A 20,811-nucleotide genomic window follows, 5' to 3' on the forward strand; every position below is an offset into this window, starting at 1 on the left:
GATTTGACAAGATCTCCTCAGCCATCCTTTTGGAGACATGAAGGGTCTTACTTCCTGCTTCCCCATTTGATAGAGTAGACGCTTGGCTCCCTACTGACTTTTCCTATTCATTGTGTGGTCATTCCTAAATTTATTTTCTTTCCAGTGCCCCAGGAGCAAAATAGAACTGGTATACCCTGAGTCCAATTCTCATGCACTTTTATCCTCTCACTGTTATTTCTGAAGCCTTGGTTAGACAACAGAACTGGGAAAGGGCAGTATCTATACAGCTATGTAGTGAAAGTATCTGTACTAACAGTGATTAGAAGAAGAAGCTATTACTTAGGGAAGGTAAAAATAAAGACGTTCCACCGGAAAGCTTAACAATGAATAGTGCCATTGAGACACACATACACACACACACACACACACACACACACCTTTATTTAAACAAAATCGATTGAAACTCTGATTTAATCAGCAACCAAGTTTATCGAGATTCTACAATGTAGCAGGCACTTACAGAAAGGAAGGCAGTAAAAGAGAATGGATACAAGAAACATATTCTTCCCTCTCAAAGCTAGTAATAAAACCTGGTTGAATAAACCTCAAAACTTGATCAACTACTTAGCAACCCTGCAAGAGCTTTACTTATGCTTTCTGCAATCTGAGTTTTTACATGAGTTCAGGAACCTTGGGTAAACAGGAGCCTCTCACTTAAAATGGATACAGGAGAAAACTGCCTTGAGATAGAGCTGTAGTCTAGGATACAACCACCATAACCAAGCCCCTGTGTTGCTTATGCCCTTCATGACTGGCATTCAGATTTGCACTCCTCAACTTGAAGTCATCATCACATTGACATCTTTGGGGAACATTTTAGTCCAGTCCTTCTATTGGCCATGGGAAAATTTCACAGCTGCCAGAATGTTGGCAGGGCTGGAATATCTAAAGGAATATATCCGCTGATTCTAGTATTTCTTTTCTGAGCCTCAATATCCTAATCTATAAGCTGAGAGTATTAGAAAACATGGTTTCTAAGGTCTATTTATCTTTAATAGATAGCACAAAGTATCATTTTCTCTTTTGTTTTCTACCCTAACTCCAGGATATTGTTTACCAACTTTTGAACTTATAGTAATTTATGAATCCATTCACTGACTTCATTAAACTCTTTAGATCTTCCATCTTCTTTTCCACTTCATTATAAGAAACATTGATTTAGAAATCTGAATGTTGTAATCATTAGTAAGTATTAAAGTCCCTCTTTATAGATGCTATCATCTAGGACAATTAGGAAGTTGTAAAAGTCCAAAACAAGCTTCATGATGCAGATAAACCCACACATAGGACCTAGAAAATAGAATTAAAACATTAGAACATATGTAGGTGAAGTGTTTGCTGAATATTTTTGACTAGTAGTTACGCTTTCTATGAAAAAAAAATACAAAAGCACTTTTAAGATGTTGATTTATATGCACTAGTGGAATAGGAAGGTCTGTTAGTAAATCATTGACTAAGTCTGTGGGGTGACTGTATCTCCCAAAGGAGTCAAGCTTCAAGAAGTCTTGAATATGTGGATTACCACCATAGTAAATTTGAGCAAGCCATCTCTTTTTTGTCCTTGGATTCTCCAATCCAAAAGAAAAAATGAGCTATCTAAAAATGGGCAGACTGCATGTTCATTCTTCCAGCAGATAATTATTGAGCTCCAATTTTAAGATACTAGCTACTATGAGGGATACCAAGATGAATAGGAAAATGCCTCTCCACTTATGAAGTCACCCAATAAAGAACATGAATATAGGGGAGCAATTAAAATACCAGATAGAATGTACATGTTGAAACAAAATGTGATGGAAACCTCAACGAGGGAGCAATCACATTCATTAGGTACCTAGAAAATATTTCATGGATGGGGTATCCCTTGACCTGGGCTAATAAGTAAGGGTAGAATTTAGAGAGCGATTACTGGGGGGCTGGGTGGATATTCAAGAAGAGAGTACAGTGCTCTAATGTCTTCCGCTGAAATGTCTGAGTAGAACCAGAACAAGGAAGTTAATTAATCTGGAAGATATCTGTGAACTTCCTTTATAACTTGAAGGTGTGTATTTCTTTCAAGTCCTCAAAGATGCATGCAAAGTGTTTTGAGTTCCATAAATTCAGGGTGCTTATTCTTCATTCCAGCTATTTTTCTTCCAGCTTCCTATTCGAGCAAGTTTAAAATTAAGCTAAAAATTTTTAGGGTCTTCGTCGTTTAAAAAGACTGTATACCAATGATTTCAAAGTGAGGAGTAACAGTCGTCATTTAAGAAATCATTGGTCCAAAAGTGGTACCTTTTTTGTCATGTGGGAACTGCCAGACTGCATCAAGAATAAGATGTGCACTCATGAAATGTGAATGTCATTTTGAGCTCATTACTTAAATGCACATGTGATAAACAATAAATAAGTCAAAATCATTATTTTGAATAAGAACAATGAGTTTCATCTGTAAAATTACTCATTTTTATCTGTGTCTTTCCATTGCAGATTCCTTATATTACATGGCAGGAGGGGGATAAACGGGGATACAGGAGACAACAATAAATTAATCAAGAGCTTTCCTCATATCTCAGAACCTATCCTCAGTAAGAGTAAGTGGTCACATAGTTTCTGTACTTTTTGTACATAATTATCAGCATTTTGATTATATATAACTGAAATAAGGCAATAGATCCTATTGATTTTGTCACAATTTTCTATTAGAAGTAACTCATTTGGATGAAATATAAACTGAAGATTAAGAGATTGTGTTTCTGGCTCTCACTTTTACTATCAATAATCTAGGACAACCTGCTTCTGAGTCTTCCAATTCTTTGGCCAAATAGTAATAGCATTCATTATTTTCTTTATAGTAATGATGCAAGCATAATAATATTTATATGTATGTATGTTTATGAAGAGGACATTACAGAGTTTAACTTCATAGACATTAGCAACTTCTTTGTTAAGATAACAAAACATTAAAATAAGATACCGAAGAAAACTAGGAAATCTGGCCGGGTGCGGTGGCCCACACCTGCAATCCCAGCACTCTGGGAGGCCAAGGCTGGTGGATCGCTTGAGGTCAGAAGTTCGAGACCAGCCTGGCCAACATGGTGAAACCCTGTCCCTACTAAAAATACAAAAATTAGTCAGATGTTGTGTGCCTGGTGTAGTCCCAGCTACTTGGGAGGCTGAGGCAGGTAATCATCACATTAACATTTTTGAGGAACATTTTAATCCAATCCTTCTATTGGCCATGGGAAAATTTGACAGCTTCCAGGATGTTAGCAGGGCTGGAATATCTAAAGGAATTAGATATTCCCTTGGGAAGCAGAGGTTGCAGTGAGCATCCTGGGAGGCAGATGTTGCAGTGATCCGAAATCACGCCAGTACACTCCAACCTGGCCGACAGAGTGAGACTTTGTCCCTCCCTCCCCTGAAAAAAGAAAGAAAGTTAGAAAATCTGTCTCAGAGAAAATTTTTAAAGAAATGGGTAAATAATTATCTTTCTGGACCTACCCTGTTTTTCTCACAGAGTCTCTCCAGATAAGCCCTGGTCTAGGAATTCTTAATTCTTGATGTGTTTTAGAATCAATCACTCAGGGAGCATTTAAGAATTTTAAGCGGCCGGGCGTGGTGGCTCAAGCCTGTAATCCCAGCACTTTGGGAGGCCGAGGCGGGTGGATCACGAGGTAAGGAGATCGAGACCATCCTGGCTAACATGGTGAAACCCCGTCTCTACTAAAAATACAATAAACTAGCCGGGCGTGGTGGCGGGCGCCTGTAGTCCCAGCTACTTGGAGGCTGAGGCGGGAGAATGGCGTGAACCCGGGAGGCGGAGCGTGCACTGAGCCAAGATCGCGCCACTGCACTCCAGCCTGGGTGACACAGCGAGACTCCGTCTCAAAAAAAAAAAAAAAAAGAATTTTAAGAATGCCTAAGTTTCCCCAACCAAAAACCATTAAAATAAGCTTTTCGGGGGGTGGTAACTTGGATTCAGTATCTTTACACAGTTCTCTTGGTGATGCTCCTGTCTAATTAGGGTGGAGAACCCACTGTTTACCGAAGGAATCCATTGTATTTGAGTGCCTGGAAGATTAAAATAAACTGCTTCCTTAGCTCAGTAATCTGAGTGAGTGACTTCTGTGTGAAAATGAGTACAAATCCTTGTGGGAGCAAAGAATAAGTATCTCTTAAGAGATCTTGTATTTTCTTTGTAACGATTATCTAAAACACCCTGTATAACAAAAATGACATATCCACTTATATAAGTTTCAATGATGTATTTAATCTTTCTTTGATCTGTGTTGGTTTTATTTTGAGGGAGGACATCTCACCCTCACCGTAGTCCAAAGTCCTTTAAAACAAATATTTCCAGTTAACCAGATGTTCATGCCTTAATACTGCTTTACTTATTTCAAGCAATTCTTCATAAAACACAATTTCACTATAAAAAATTAGGATAAGTTGTTGGATTTCGTTATAACAGTATTTTAAACCAGTATTTGTTGGAATCAAAGCACAGAGATATTCTATTTCATATAGATGTTTGAGGCATTGGGGAGGAGACTTGGGCTATCTTATTCCACTTTGATAATTGAGAAGTAAAGATCTGAGCAGAGTTTTTTTGCTTTTACATTTTTTAACACCACCAACCCAAATGTCCATCAATGATAGACTGGATTAAGAAAATGTGGCACATATACACCATAGAATACTATGCAGCCATAAAAAAGGATGAGTTCATGTCCTTTGTAGGGACATAGATGAAGCTGGAAACCATCATTCTCAGCAAACTATCACAAGGACAGAAAACCAAACACCGCATGTTCTCATTCATAGGTGGGAACTGAACAATGAGAACACTTGGACACAGGGCAGGGAACATCACAAACTGGGGCCTGTCATGGGGTGGGGAGATGAGGGAGGGATAGCATTAGGAGAAATATGTAATGTAAATGATGAGTTAATGGGTGCAGCAAACCAACACGGCACACGTATACATATGTAACAAACCTGCACGTTGTTTGTACCCTAGAACTTAAAGTATAATTTTATAAAAGAAAAAAAAGAAAAAAGAAAATAAAATAAAATGTTACTGCACCCCCTCCAAAAAAATTTTTTTTAATGCCAACTGAGCCTAGGTGATGAACAGGGAAGGAGGGGTGAGCTAAGCAGAGAATATAAGAAGGGAAACTTCAGTGTGGAAGCCTGGGAATGGAAGTCTGGCATAGAAAAAGAGGGCAAAGAGAAGGTTCTCATACTTTTAGATGATCAGTGGATAACTCTAAGTCATCATGAGAGTTGGCCGTGTTTTCAAAGACTACCAAGTAAGATTCAATGTTGTGGAAAGTGTGTGACACTAAGGCCAAAGCCCAAAGGAGTACATAGAATAAGTACTATGATACTCAGTTGTGAGGGGAATCAATGAAAGCCGCAGGTATAAGCAATTTGTTTAAGAAAAATGACTGCAAATGGAAAAAGAGAGAAATAGTAGCTAGAGGGAAACTTGGGGTGGAATAAGACAATTAAAGTGAATCTCAGTTTTCTGGCTTAGAAGACCAGGTAAATGGTGGTGCCATTACTGAGATTAGGGAATATACCAAAGTATTTAGGAGGTTGTGAACGAATTCAGATCAGCAAGGGAATCACTGCATCCATGGACAAAGGTCCTTTGAATGGCGCACATGACATCTCTTTTGTCTTGACTGATATTCAGAAATTGGGCTGAACCATAGAGGCTGAGAATTCCCCCAGGATCCTTGGCTAATTAGAAGAGATGGGTCTTAAGAAAGAAGTACCAGACTTACTGCTAGTATGAGTAAGTTACAGCTTTAGAAATGAATTAAAAATAGGTGGATACAGTGGTTCCAAGATGTCCAAACAGGAACAGCTCCAATCTACAGCTCCCAGCGTGAACAACACAGAAGACAGGTGATTTCTGCATTTCCAACTGAGGTACCGGGTTCATTTCACTGGGACTTGTCAGACAGTGGGTGCAGGACAGTGGGTGCAGCCACCAAGCATGAGCTGAAGCAGGGCAAGGCATCGCCTCACCTGGGAAGTGGAAGGGGTCAGGGAATTCCCTTTCCTAGCCAAGGGAAGCTGTGACAGATGGCACCTGGAAAATCGGGTCACTCCCACCCGAATACTGCGCTTTTCCAATGGTCTCAGCAAATGGCACACCAGGAGATTATATCCCACGCCTGGCTCGGAGGGTCCCACGCCCACAGAGCCTCGCTCATTGCTAGCCCAGCAGTCTGAGATCTGCAAGGCGGCAGGGAGGCTGGGGGAGGGGCGCCCGCCATTGCTGAGGCTTGAGTAGGTAAACAAAGCGGCCTGGAAACCTGAACTGGGAGGAGCCCACCGCAGCTCAAGGAGGCCTGCCTGCCTCTGTAGACTCCACCTCTTGGGACAGGGCATAGCCAAACAAAAGGCAGCAGAAACCACTGCAGACTTAAATGTCCTGGTCTGACAACTTTGAAGAGAGTAGTGGTTCTCTCAGCACAGAGTTGGAGATCTGAGAATGGACAGACTGCCTCCTCAAGTGGGTCCCTGTCCCCCAAGTAGCCTAACTGGGAGGCACTCCCCAGTAGGGGCATATTGACACCCCACACAGCCAGGTACCCCTCTGAGACAAAGCTTCCAGAGGAACGATCAGGCAGCAACATCTGCTGTTCAGCAGTATTCGCTGTTCTGCAGCCTCCGCTGCTGATACCCAGGCAAACAGAGTCTGGAGTGGACCTCCAGCAAACTCCAACACACCTGCAGCTGAGGGTCCTAACTGTTAGAAGGAAAACTAACAAACAGAAAGGACATCCACACCAAAACCCCATCTGTATATTACCATCATCAAAGACCAAAGGTAGATAAAACCACAAAGATGGGGAAAAAAACAGAGCAGAAAAGCTGAAAATTCTAAAAATCAGAACGCCTCTCCCCCTCCAAAGGAACACAGCTCCTCGCCAGCAATGGAACAAAGCTGGACGGAGAATGACTTTGACGAGTTGAGAGAAGAAGTCTTCAGACGATCAAACTTCTCCGAGCTAAAGGAGGAAGTTCGAACCCATTGCAAAGAAGCTAAAACCTTGAAAAAAGATCAGACAAATGGCGAACTAGAATAACCACTGTAGAGAAGTCCTTAAATGACCTGATGCAGCTGAAAACCATGGCACAAGAACTATGTGACGAATGCACAAGCTTCAGTAGCCGACTCGATCAACTGGAAGAAAGGGTATCAGTGATTGAAGATCAAATGAATGAAATGAAGTGAGAAGAAAAGTTTAGAGAACAAAAGAGTAAAAAGAAACTAGCAAAGCTTCCAAGAAATATGGGACTATGTAATTCTACGTCTGATTGGTGTACCTGAAAGTGACACAGAGAATGGAACCAAGTTGGAAAACACTCTGCAGGAACTTCCCCAACCTAGCAAGGCAGGCCAACATTCAAATTCAGGAAATATGGAGAACCCCACAAAGGTACTCCTTGAGAAGAGCAACTCCAAGACACATAATTGTCAGATTCACCAAAGTTGAAATGAAGGAAAAAATGTTAAGGGCAGCCAGAGAGAAAGGTTGGGTTACACACAAAGGGAAGCCCATCAGACTAACAGCAGAGCTCTCAGCAGAAACTCTCCAAGCCAGAAGAGAGTGGGGGTCAATATTCAACATTCTTAAAGAAAAGAATTTTCAACCCAGAGTTTCATATCCAGCCAAACTAAGTTTCATAAGCGAAGGAGAAATGAAATCCTTTACAACTGAGAGATTTTGTCACCACCAGGCCTGCCGTACAAGAGCTGCTGAAGGAAGCACTAAACATGGAAAGGAACAACTGCTACCAGCCACAGCAAAAACATGCCAAATTGTAAAGACCATCAATGCTAGGAAGAAACCGCATCAACTAACGAGCAAAATAACCAGCTAACATCATAACGACAGAATCAAATTCACACATAATAATATTAACCTTAAATGTAAATGGGCTAAATGCTCCAACTAAAAGACACAGACTGGCAAATTGGATAAAGAGTCAAGACCCATCAGTGTGCTGTATTCAGGAGACCCATCTTATGTGCAGAGACACACATAGGCTCAAAATAAAGGGATGAAGGAAGATCTACCAAGCAAATGGAAAACAAAAAAAACGGCAAGGGTTGCAATCCTAGTCTCTGATAAAACAGACTTTAAACCAACAAAGATCAAAAGAGACAAAGAAGGCCATTACATAATGGTAAAGGAATCAATTCAACAAGAAGAGCTAACTATCCTAAATATATATGCACCCAATACAGGAGCACCCAGATTCATAAAGCAAGTCCTTGGAGACCTACAAAGAGACTGAGACTCCCACACAATAATAATGGGATACTTTAACACCCCACTGTCAACATTAGATAGATCAATGAGACAAAATTAAAAAGGATATCCAGGAATTGAACTCAACTCTGCACCAAGCAGACCTAATAGACATCTATAGAACTCTCCACCCCAAATCAACAGAATATACATTCTTCTCAGCACCACATCACACTCCAAAACTGACCACATAGTTGGAAGTAAAGCACTCCTCAGCAAATGTAAAAGAACATAAATTATAACAAACTGTCTCTCAGACCACAGTGCAATCAAACTAGAACTCAGGATTAAGAAACTCACTCAAAACTGCTCAACTACATGGAAACTGAACAACCTGCTCCTGAATGATTACTGGGTACATAACGAAATGAAGGCAGAAATAAAGATGCTCTTTGAAACCACTGAGAACAAAGACAAAACATGCCAGAATGTCTGGGACACATTTAAAGCAGTGTGTAGAGGGAAATTTATAGCACTAAATGCCCACAAGAGAAAGCAGGAAAGATCTAAAATTGACACCCTAACATCACAATTAAAAGAACTAGAGAAGCAAGAGCAAACACATTCAAAAGCTAGCAGAAGGCAAGAAGAAAACTAAGATCAGAGCAGAACTGAAGGAGATAGAGACACAAAAAATCCTTCAAAAAATCAATAAATCCAGGAGGTGCTCTTTTGAAAAGATCAACAAAATTGATAGACCACTAGCAAGACTAATAAAGGAGAAAAGAGAGAAGAATCAAATAGACGCAATAAAAAATGATAAAGGGGATATCACCACCAATCCCACAGAAATACAAACTACCATCAGAGAATACTATAAATACCTCTATGCAAATAAACTAGAAAATCTAGAAGAAATGGATAAATTCCTCGACACATACACCCTCCCAAGACTAAACCAGGAAGAAGTTGAATCCCTGAATAGACCAATAACGGGCTCTGAAATTGAGGCAATAATTAACAGCCTACCAACCAAAAAAAGTCCAGGACCAGATGGATTCACAGCCAAATTCTACCAGAGGTACAAGGAGGAGCTGGTACCATTTCTTCTGAAACTATTCCAATCAATAGAAGACGAGGGAATCCTCCCTAATTCATTTTATGAGGCCAATATCATCCTGATACCAAAGCCTGGCAGAAACACAACAAAAAAGAATTTTAGACCAATATCCCTGATGAACATCGATGCAAAAATCCTCAATAAAATATTGGCAAACCAAATCCAGCAGCACATCAAAAAGCTTATCCACCATGATCAAGTGGACTTCATCCCTGGGATGCAAGGCTGGTTCAACATATGCAAATCAATAAATGTAATCCATCATATAAACAGAACAAAAGATAAAAACCACATGATTATCTCAAAAGTTGCAGAAAAGTCCTTTGACAAAATTCAACAGCCCTTCATGCTAAAAACTCTCAATAAATTAGGTATTGATGGGATGTATCTCAAAATAATAAGAGCTATTTATGACAAACCCACAGCCAATATCATACTGAATGGGCAAAAACTGGAAGCATTCCCTTTGAAAACTGGCACAAGACAGGGATGCCCTCTCTCACCACTCCTATTCAACATAGTGTTGGAAGTTCTGGCCAGGGCAATCAGGCAGGAGAAATAAATAAAGGGTATTCAATTAGGAAAAGAGGAAGTCGAATTGCCCCTGTTTGCAGATGACATGATTGTATATTTAGAAAACCCTTCAGCCCAAAATCTCCTTAAGCTGATAAGCAACTTCAGCAAAGTCTCAGGATACAAAACCAATGTGCAAAAATCACAAACATTCTTATACACCAATAACAGACAAACAGAGAGCCAAGTCATGAGTGAACTACCATTACAATTGCTTCAAAGAGAATAAAATACTTAGGAATCCAACTTGCAAGGGATGTGAAGGACCTCTTCAAGGAGAACTACAAACCACTGCTCAACAAAATAAAAGGACACAAACAAATAGAGGAACATTCCATGCTCATGGATAGGAAGAATCGATATTGTGAGAATGGCCATACTGCCCAAGGTAATTTATAGATTCAGTGCCATCCCCATCAACCTACCAATGACTTTCTTCACAGAATTGGAAAAACTACTTTAAAGTTCACATGGAACCAAAAAAAAGAGCCCGCATTGCCAAGACAATCCTAAACCAAAAGAACAAAGCTGGAGGCATCATGCTACCTGACTTCAAACTATACTACAAGGCTACAGTAACCAAAACTGCATGGTACTGGTACCAAAACAGGTATATAGACCAACGGAACAGAACAGAGCCCTAGGAAATAATTCCACACATCTATAACCATCTGATCTTTGACAAACCTGAAAAAAACAAGAAATAGGGAAAGGATTCCCTATTTAATAAATGGTACTGGGAAAACTGGCTAGCCATATATAGAAAGCTGAAACTGGATCTCTTCCTTACACCTTATACAAAAATTAATTCAAGATGGATTAAAGACTTAAATGTTAGACATAAAACCATAAAAACCCTAGAAGAAGACCTAGGCTATTATACCATTCAGGACATAGGCATGGGCAAGGACTTCATGTCTAAAACACCAAAAGCAATGGCAACAAAAGCCAAAATTGACAAATGGGATATAATTAAACTAAAGAGCTTCTGCACAGCAAAATAAACTACCATCAGACTGAACAGGCAACCTGCAGAATGGGAGAAAATTTTTGCAATCTACTCATCTGACAAAGGGCTAATATCCAGAATCTATAAAGAACTCAAACAAACTTACAAGAAGAAAACAACCCCATCCAAAAGTGGGCAAAGGCTATGAACAGACACTTCTCAAAAGAAGACATTTATGCAGCCAACAGACACATGAAAAAATGCTCATCATCACTGGCCATCAGAGAAATGCAAATCAAAACCACAATGAGATACCATCTCACAACAGTTAGAATGGCGATCATTAAAAAGTCAGGAAACAACAGGTGCTGGAGAGGATGTGGAGAAATAGGAACACTTTTACACTTTGGTGGGACTGTAAACTAGTTCAACCACTGTGGAAGACTTGTGGTGATTCCTCAAGGATCTAGAACTAGAAATACCATTTGACCCAGCCATCTCATTACTGGCTATATACCCAAAGGATTATAAATCATGCTGCTATAAAGGCACATGCACATGTATGTTTATTGTGGCACTATTCACAGTAGCAAAAACTTGGAACCAGCCCAAATGTCCATCAATGATAGACTGGATTAAGAAAATGTGGCACATATACACCATGGAATACTATAAGGATGAGTTCATGTCCTTTGTAGGGACATGGATGAAGCTGCAAACCATCATTCTCAGCAAACTATCATAAGGATAAAAAAACCAAACACTGCATATTCTCATTCATAGGTGGGAATTGAACAATGAGAACACTTGGACACAAGAAGGGGAACATCACACCCTGGGGCCTGTCATGGGGTGGAGGTAGCGGGGAGGGATAGCATTAGGAGATATACCTAATGTAAATGACAAGTTAATGGGTGTAGCACACCAAAATGGCACATGTATACAGAGGTAACAAACCTGCACGTTGTGCACATGTTCCCTAGAACTTAAAGTATAATCAAAAAATTAGTTAAAAATAAAACAATTACTTAAAAGCTAAATTGGTGGGGCAAGAACAGACAAGGGAGCAGTAAATTAATTCTATTTTGGTCACCTTGAGTTTTGAGTGTGTACTGAAAATCCAATGGGTGCAGGGGGAGGGTCGTCAACCAAGGACATAAAAGGGCAGGACATGTCTGCCTAGGTTCATTCATTTAACAAAGATGTGTTAAGCACCTGTAGCAGATACCAGGCACTAGCTTCTTCCTTAGAGGTACAAATATGTTTAAGGAATCTTCCTTCCATTGAGAGCTGAGGATGAAGATATTCAGAGTGGAGTGGGTCTGAAGTGGCTGTTGGGGAAGGTTTCTACTGAAGGCATTGTTCGTATTTCCCACACCTTAGCCCTTCACCACATTTCTTCTTACTTTCATAAAATCTGCCCTTCTGACGACCCTTTCTCATTTTTTTTTCCTACTTCCAGATGGCAGATAAGGTTGACTGGTTACAAAGCCAAAATGGAGTATGCAAAGTTGATGTCTATTCTCCTGGAGACAACCAAGCCCAGGACTGGAAAATGGTAAGAGTCAACCTCTTAATAAACACTAGGTTAAGAATATGGGGGTGGTCATTAAGAGTGGCCTTATTCTCTCCACCATACCCCCAACCTCTTATTTTTCAAGGTGGGATTCTTGAGGCAGGTGGGAAATCAGCCCCTATAGAACAAAACATTCCGATTTATAGTTTTCTGGAAAAAATTCCCATCCTATGGTATTTAATATGCTATAACTAATGAAACATATATGTACACATGAGCCATATATCATATATGTATATATAAATATGTATATGTCAGCTGTATATTACAGCTATAAAATTTTAATTTTCAAACAGAGAGGAATTGGAGATAAATGTCTCCAAGGCTTATAGAGAATATTTTCTAAAATGTAGGATGCCTTAAAATTCTCAGAACTATAAACTGTCATCTAAGTAACATTGTCATCCTGCCTTCATCATTCAACGAACATTTATTAAATGCTTACTTAGTATAAGGCAATGTATTAGTCAGGGTCTAGTTAGAAGATAGAAACCATACCAGTAACTTAACATTTAAAAATTATTTACTAATAAAACATAGTTAACTACTAAAAGGCATAAAAGAGGACTCTAGGAATCTCAGAAATAACAAATGCAGAAAGCAGCTACTACCCCCAGGCTGAGATTACATAAACAGGGAAGAAACTAAGTAATACTCACAAGAGCTCCTTCTCCTTCAACCAGAGCTGCTTCCCATCTCTTTGGAGAGAATGTGGCTGCCACAGGAAACTTGCCAGAGGGAAGCCCTTTCCTCCTGCTCTGACCACGCAGTGTCCCCCAGTACCCTCTGTCGACAAAGCCAACTGCAAAGGAGAAATGTTTAGGGTTCAGCTGTGGTGTCACAAAGCAAGGCAAAGAAAGGTGGATTTGGAGTGAGAGACAATAAATCAATAACTGGCACAGAGACTGTACTGACTGTCAGGGTCAGAGATATAAAAATAAACTAGAATCCTCTCCTTTTAAGGATCTCATAATCTAATGGAATCACTATTATTAATAGACTCTTTGTACTATTACAACATTTATCAGACTGGGCACAGTGGCTCACACCTGAAATCCCAACTCTTTGCGGGGCCAAGGCAGGAAGACTGTTTGAGCCCAGGAGTTGGAGACCAGCCTGGGCAACATGGTGAAACTCTGTCTTTACTTAAAAAAGAATTAGCCAGAGTGGAGGCACGCCCCTGTAGTTCCAGCAACTTGAGAGGCTGAGGCAGGAGAATCACTTGAGCCCAGAAGTTTGAGGTCGCAGTGAGCTATGACCATGCCACTGTGCTCCAGCCTGGGCAACAGTGAGACCCTGTCTCAAAAAAAAAAAAAGTTAACATTTATCAAACATTTATTTGCATGTAATCAAATGCAAATGACCCGTCTTCTTCTATTTGTCCAAATCTGGCCGATCTATCGAAAGTTTTAAAGAGAAAATGCTAACAAATCTACATAAGACATTAAGACATAAAGATAATAAATATTCAATTACTACAGAGTGAGGGCCAACCAAAACTGCTTCTACTAGATCTTTGTTTATTTCTGCCCTTTCATTTGGAGAAACAAAAGGCAGATCAGTTTCAATGTTAAATCAAATGAACTTAGTGATTTTTCACTAAGTGAGAAACAAGAAAGAATATAACAATTACTGCCCCTCTGAACCTTATCATTCATTTTGGAAAATAAAAAATACGCATATGAAAGTAGAAATGTCGGTGAGGGTAGCGGCTCCGGCCCCGAGAGCAGATGCCACGGCCTCCACTACCACCACTGCCATAGACTCGCTCTCGTCCTCTGGGCCGCACCTGGGGCTTCAGCCCGCGGCTCCGCTTGCCGTGTCTCAGGTTTCTTTACCTCCAGAAAGAACAAAATTGACCCATTGAATTCTGGAAGTTCATTGAAGAGTCTGAAATTAGGGACTTATTTCAAATTTGAACGTGGCTAATCGAGGCACAAGAAGACCCAACGGCCCAAATACTGGACATAAAATATGCCAGTTCAAACGAGTACTTCTGGGAGAGTCTGCTCTTGGCAAACCAAGCCTAGTGCTTCGTTTTGTGAAAGGCCAATTTCATGAATTTCAAGAGAGTACCATTGGGTTAACTCTCGAAGTGGTGAAAGCTGTTTCTTTGTGAAATATGGGCCCAAAAAGAAAACCAACTGCTAGTGCTGGTGATGGAAGTGAAGAGAAAATGAAGAGATCTAAGAGTGATGATGGTTCTTAGCCAGAAAATAGACATTTTGGATAAATTAAAGTGGTTTCACAGATTCAGCTGATTTTCTAACCCAAACTGTGTGTCTTGATGACACTAAGGTATAGTTTGAAATATGGGATACAGCTGGTCAAGAACAATACCGCAGCCTAGCACCAATGTACTGCAGAGGAGCACAAACAGCCATCGTTGTATACGATATCACAAATGAGGAGTCCTTTGCAAGTGCGAAAAATTGGGCTGAAGAACTTCAGAGGCAAGCATGTCCTGACATTGTAATAGCTTTATCAGGAAACAAGGCTGACCTAGCAAATAAAAGAGCAGTAGATTTCCAGGAAGCACAGCCCTATGCAGATGACAATAGTTTATTATTCATGAAGACATTAGCTAAAACATCAATGAATGTAAATGAAATGTTCATGGCAATAGCTAAAAAATTGCCAAAGAATGAACCACGAAATGCAGGAGCAAACTGCCAGGGGAAGAGGAGTAGCCCTTACTGAACCCACACAACCAACCAGGAGTCAGTGTGTAGTAATTAAACCTCCAGTTGGAACTAGCTGGAATAGTCTTCTGCTTCTTAAATGTTAGTAACAATGCAATTGGACCATTTAACCAGCCCAGTGTGACTTCCAAAAGAAGAGACTTTAATAGAGTCAAGTTTCTAATACAGAATTATTTTACGTGTTTTGAACTTAATTTTTAATAACATGCATGGGTCCCTCTTGCTAATGTTACAGCAATAAGGAAAAACGAGGACTATGTGTACATTTGGTTTCATTGGAAGGTTGGGGGAATAATTTCTCATCACTAGGAATATAGGCAAATGACTATCTGGACCCACAGTTAACCAGCCCATTTCTCCACACTGATACAGTAGTCACCTGTGAAAAAAATTTAGAATTTACTAATTTGGGCTTTTCAAAAACATTCTTTTTGTAGAAGGAGATTCTAAAGTTATTTATGCTTAGCCGTAGTATTCGGGCAAATGTTCATTTTCTCCTGGTATCAGTATTTAAAATGAACATTACATATTTTAATAAATTATGCCACATATACAAGGTGGGGGGTAGGTGGAAAGAGTGTTAATGGCATCTAAATTATAGCCAGTCCTGTTTTTTGGGGTTTTTTTCTTAATGCGGTAAAAAAAAATCAAATGCAACCCCATCTTGTTTTAGGAATTTGAGAACTAATAAATGCATCTTAATGGATAGTGTTTCTTTCAAACATGTGAGTTCTTTAACAAAAATGAAATAAGCCAGGTGTCTGTGATTTCTAATTAATCACTGCTGGCCATGACATAGGTTTTGTTGTTTGATGCAGGGAGGGGACTTTCGTTCGCTTGTGACACAATGTAGTCAATGCACTAACAATTATGTATATTTAAACTTCATTATTTTAAATTCCATCTTCAGCTGTACTGTCAATAGCGTACTGCAGTATAGTCTCCATATATGTATCACTTTTCTGTAATGTTTAAGAGTTGCTTAAAAGTATACAAAATGTACAGTTACTAAAACAGCCAATTGTTTCTCTCTCCCCCTTTGACAGGAAGGGGCTTCAGTTGTTCCTCCATGACTAGAACCATAACGAACAATGTACCCATAATTTGTAACATAAAGTATTGCAATATGTTAGTAACAATCTTGCAGCCTTGTTTTCCAACCTTCATTTTATTTGGATCAGTTCAGTATATTGCACTAATTATTTTCGGTATTTTCCTTATATGAGAACTACCATGTGTCAGAGACGATTTAATCTATGTAAGTGTTGGACTGTTAGGAGAACTTGTACATTTACAATAATGCAGAATTAGGAAAATGGGTCACCAGCGTTTAGTTTTATATTGAGGTTCTCAGGTTTGAATAAAGTGGTATAAAAAGCAAAAAAAAAAAAAAAAAAGAATATAGAAATGTCACTTGAAAGTGCTGAATAACTGTTGGACTAATGAAAAGCAGTTCATGATTATTTGTCGAATGTATTTTCTAGACAATAAATGCTGTACGTGTTTAAAGAATTGATCATTTCAAAATGGGAGGTGGTCAGAGAAAATTTTATAAAGTATGTTTAATTGAGACAAAGGTGGAGAAGAGAAATAGGACAGGGAGGTAGATAGCTGACTTAAAACTACTGAAGCAAAAGATGGTGAGCAGAGAAAATAAAACCCATTAATTCTTTTTATATTATCCTTCATGGACATGAAAATTTGCCTCAGGATTCAGAAATACTGAGATAATTTGGCATCTAACTTCCCTAACTGCTCAGAATACTATTGCGTAAGAAGAGGAAGGTTGCAAGAGGATAAAGGGGTTTGGAGAGATGGATGTTTGGTCATGGACTGCATTGATAAGAAAGGAAATGTGGGTACTTAGTTTTCAGTCACTACAGTTTGATTAACACCTTTTGCAAAATCCTTGTGGATAGAGGGGAATAATAAACATACGGTATACACATTTTAGGTTTAAAAATATATAGACATCAAAAACCCATAAACACAGCAACTTAACACAATTCTGTGGACTCCATTGTAAAGCTCTATACTATGCTGTAGATTTGGTTTTTTATTTTTATTTTTTTTTAATTTTATTTATCTTTTAAAATATATTCTTTGTAGAGATGGGTTTTCGCCATGTTGCCCAGGCTGGTCTCAAACTCCTGAACTCAAGCGAGATCTGCCCACCTTGGCCTCCCAAGGTGATGGGACTGCAGGCGTGAGCCACTACCCCCAATCAGTTTGGGTTTGTTGTTTTTTTAAAAAAATTGAAAAGGGCAAAAGAATAAACCCCACAGCTTCACTCTAGTAAGGCTTTCCTGTACTGTTACAGCCCGATTATGGAAACACACCTATTTGCAAGTTGATGTGCTTGTTCGTAAATAGTTACCATTTTCAAAAAAAGGGTAAAATTATCACTTCGATACAGAGACAAAAATGAATACATATGAAAGATTGTATCCACCTCAGTAGTGAGGAAATCAGTTAGGTATTACCACCAGTTCAAAGGAGAATTCTTTAAAGATACACTTATAGATCAGGAATATTGAAATAAATGTGCAAACAAAAGTAAAACTGACCTGCTCCACAATGGGGAAGGGAAATCAACCAGACTTCCACTAGACGGAATTTTCCCAACTATAGACAAGAGTTGTTTTGCATTGCTATCAATTATCTACAGCTTGCAGAACTGTAAAATAGCTCCCACAGACTGAGAATCAGGTAATGTGGAAGACTGAAGACAATACTTAGTCTGTAGGCTGTAGACAATGCTTAGTTTCCTATTGAAGCACAACTTTTTTCCCTGTAGGCTTCCCCATTTTGATAAAAATTAAAATAATCTCAAGGTAAGATTATTCTTGACCACAAAATGAGGCTAGTCTCATTAGATTTGGCCTGGTTATTTACATAGGTGCAGCAACTGGATAGGCCTAAGTATGCTTTACCGGAAGTTCTCATAAGGAATCTCAGATTGGATTTTTAAAGCCCTCTATTGGCCGGGCGCGGTGGCTCACGCCTGTAGCGCCAGCACTTTGGGAGGCCGAGACGGGCGGATCACGAGGTCAGGAGATCAAGACCATCCAGGCTAACGCGGTGAAACCCCGTCTCTACTAAAAACACAAAAAAATTAGCTGGGTGTGGTGGCGGCACCTGTAGTCTCAGCTACTCGGGAGGCTGAGGCAGGAGAATGACGTGAACCCGGGAGGCGGAGCTTGCAGTGAGCCGAGATCGCGCCACTGCACTCCAACCTGGGTGACAGAGCCAGACTCCGTCTCAAAAAAAAAAGCCCTGTATTGTTTACTGTCCTGAGATTAGGAGGTCAAGCCTAAGAAATGCTCTCCACCAGGTTTCACCTGCAGTCCCTAGGAAAACAAGCAGGTATACATTTCGACTTCTCTGAAATAGTCTAAACCACTAATATTAATTATAACTGCTAACCCAAAGTTAACAGTTATGATGATGAAAGAATATACCCTCTTTCTATATCACAAAAAAACTAGGGGTGAGGAGTATATAATTGGGAACATCACACACCAGCTGAAATGCAGATGAGTAGAACTCGTGACTGCAGAGGAAGACGATTCCTCCAGTCACATACACCCCTTATACTACCTAAGCGGAGAAGATGAACAGACTCATTAACAGACTTAAAGATATAACCTCTCTATAAGCGATTAAAAAAATAAGCAAAAGCATATAAACTTTATGCTTGGCCATCAATGTCTCAGTGTTCCATCTTACTTAGAAATGATCTACATATCCAATGAATACGCATTAACTCAATGTAATACCATCCAGTGTTTTAAGTTATATAAAGATGTTGGAAACTTATCATTAGGCTGACATACTACAAAACATAATAACTGTTGAAATAAAGTTTGTCAGAATGATTATTGAACTTTCTTAAATGCAAATTTACATTTTTCATAATCTTAAACATTAAATAGAAGTAATGCTGGCATTTTTGGATCTGTAAACCTGTATAAGTTTATGAAAAGCATATCAAAGTAAAATAAAAGCATACAATTATATAATCTTTAACATTGATAAATAAGAAAAGACATAGCTGTTTTTATTAAACTAAAATTATTCAACTAGTATTATTTGCCAAAGATTTACCTAACTTATGTGAACTTGGGTTTCTAAAATGTTTCTGAGGTAGGTTCTGTAAAAATACTTTTTTTTCTTCGCATTCCCCTTGAATATTTTAAATATTAAGAGCTTGATTTCCTCATTTTTGAGGGATATCAAGAATATGTAATTTACATAAGTGTATGTTTGTGTGTGTGTGTGTGTGTGTGTGTGTGAGCATGCACCAGTCAGAATAAACATCCTTTAAGAGACTTCATAGTATAACACATGAATACTCTCTGGAGGAAGACATTGCTGCTTACACCTAACATTTTCTGAATTACAGACACATTTTCTGAATTACGGACACATAGCAATACAGACACTGATAGAGACAGTTTATAGCTTCAATTCTAAACTTTCAGCCATACTTTGTGTCAAAAATAAACCAGAAACATAAAACTCACCTGTCCAGATATCAAAGAGCACTTCTCCTTCCAAGTGAGCACAAATGTCTTAACTGATGAACTTAAGGTGGACAAAAAATACTGTCAAAACAAATTTTCTGTTGCCTCGCACCCAACAGAGGATATAACTCTATAAATCATGAATCCACAAAAGAGATTACCAAATGGTCAGACAATAAAATCAAATTTCCAATCATTGCTGCCACCAATTGGCCAGAAACAAACTGAAATGAGAACCAAACCAAAATTAGTAGAGAGGAAAATTAGAACTAGAAAAACCGAATGTCTGCAAACTTCTATTGCCACTCTGGGGGCTGAGAAAAGACGCACCTGGTGCACCTGTCTCTTGAGGACGTTTATCTCCATTAGGTGGATCTATTGGGCATCTTGGCACAAGACTTCCAAAACCGTTAAAAGATAATTCTCAAAGAAGGGTAAAATAATGACTCCCATACATATACAAAAATGAATATGTGTTAAAGATTTTATTTAACTCATTAACAAGGAACTGGTGAGGTTCAAAAGACACATATAGCTTGGAGATATTGAAGTGCGTGTGCCATTGGAGGCAAAACTGACCTTCTCTGCAGTGGGAGAGGCAGTCAGTGGACCCTCCCCTTATAGGTGTCTAGACAAGAATTATATTGCATTGATGTCAGTTATCCACAGTTAATAGAGTTGTAAAATAGCTCCAAGAGAATGAGAATCAGATAATCTGGAAGGGTGTGCTATAGACGATGTGTGGTTTTCCGCTAAAGCTCAAAATACCCCATATAGTAGCTATTATTCTAATTAGGAGAACCACTGGGAGCATTTTGAACCAAGCACAATGGACCTTAACTCCGACATGGTAACAAGCCACTTAAACCAGTCCTGCAGACAACTAGCACAACTGCTTTTCCTTTCTTTCCAAGTAATCAAAGCACAGCAGGATATTGTAGAGGTGGAGAGCCCAGATTTTAGAATCAGAATTGGATCTGAATATGAAACCCCACCATGCTGTGAGATGCCCGGCAAACTATTTAACTTCTCTAAGTCTCTGTTTTCTTACCCGTGAAATTGGAA

The 20,811-nt window shown here is 39.2% G+C and overlaps 1 protein-coding gene and 1 pseudogene across 4 annotated transcripts in view; both read left to right on the forward strand.

Annotated features, from left to right (window-relative positions):
• Positions 1-20,811, forward strand: part of LOC105484159 (A-kinase anchoring protein 3) — a 40,641-nt gene that overhangs the window by 4,408 nt on the left and 15,422 nt on the right. For all 4 annotated transcript variants that reach the window (XM_011745518.3, XM_011745517.3, XM_011745523.3 and 1 more), the window contains 2 exons: positions 2,512-2,615; positions 12,405-12,500. In XM_011745518.3, coding sequence (XP_011743820.2) covers positions 12,405-12,500 — 96 coding nt within the window. In that variant the 5' untranslated portion in view covers positions 2,512-2,615. The remainder of the gene's footprint in view (positions 1-2,511; positions 2,616-12,404; positions 12,501-20,811) is intronic.
• LOC105484158 (ras-related protein Rab-5A pseudogene) lies at positions 14,212-16,256 on the forward strand (annotated as a pseudogene).

The sequence above is a fragment of the Macaca nemestrina genome, chromosome 10 (genome assembly GCF_043159975.1).
Source record: "Macaca nemestrina isolate mMacNem1 chromosome 10, mMacNem.hap1, whole genome shotgun sequence".
NCBI lineage: Eukaryota > Metazoa > Chordata > Mammalia > Primates > Cercopithecidae > Macaca > Macaca nemestrina.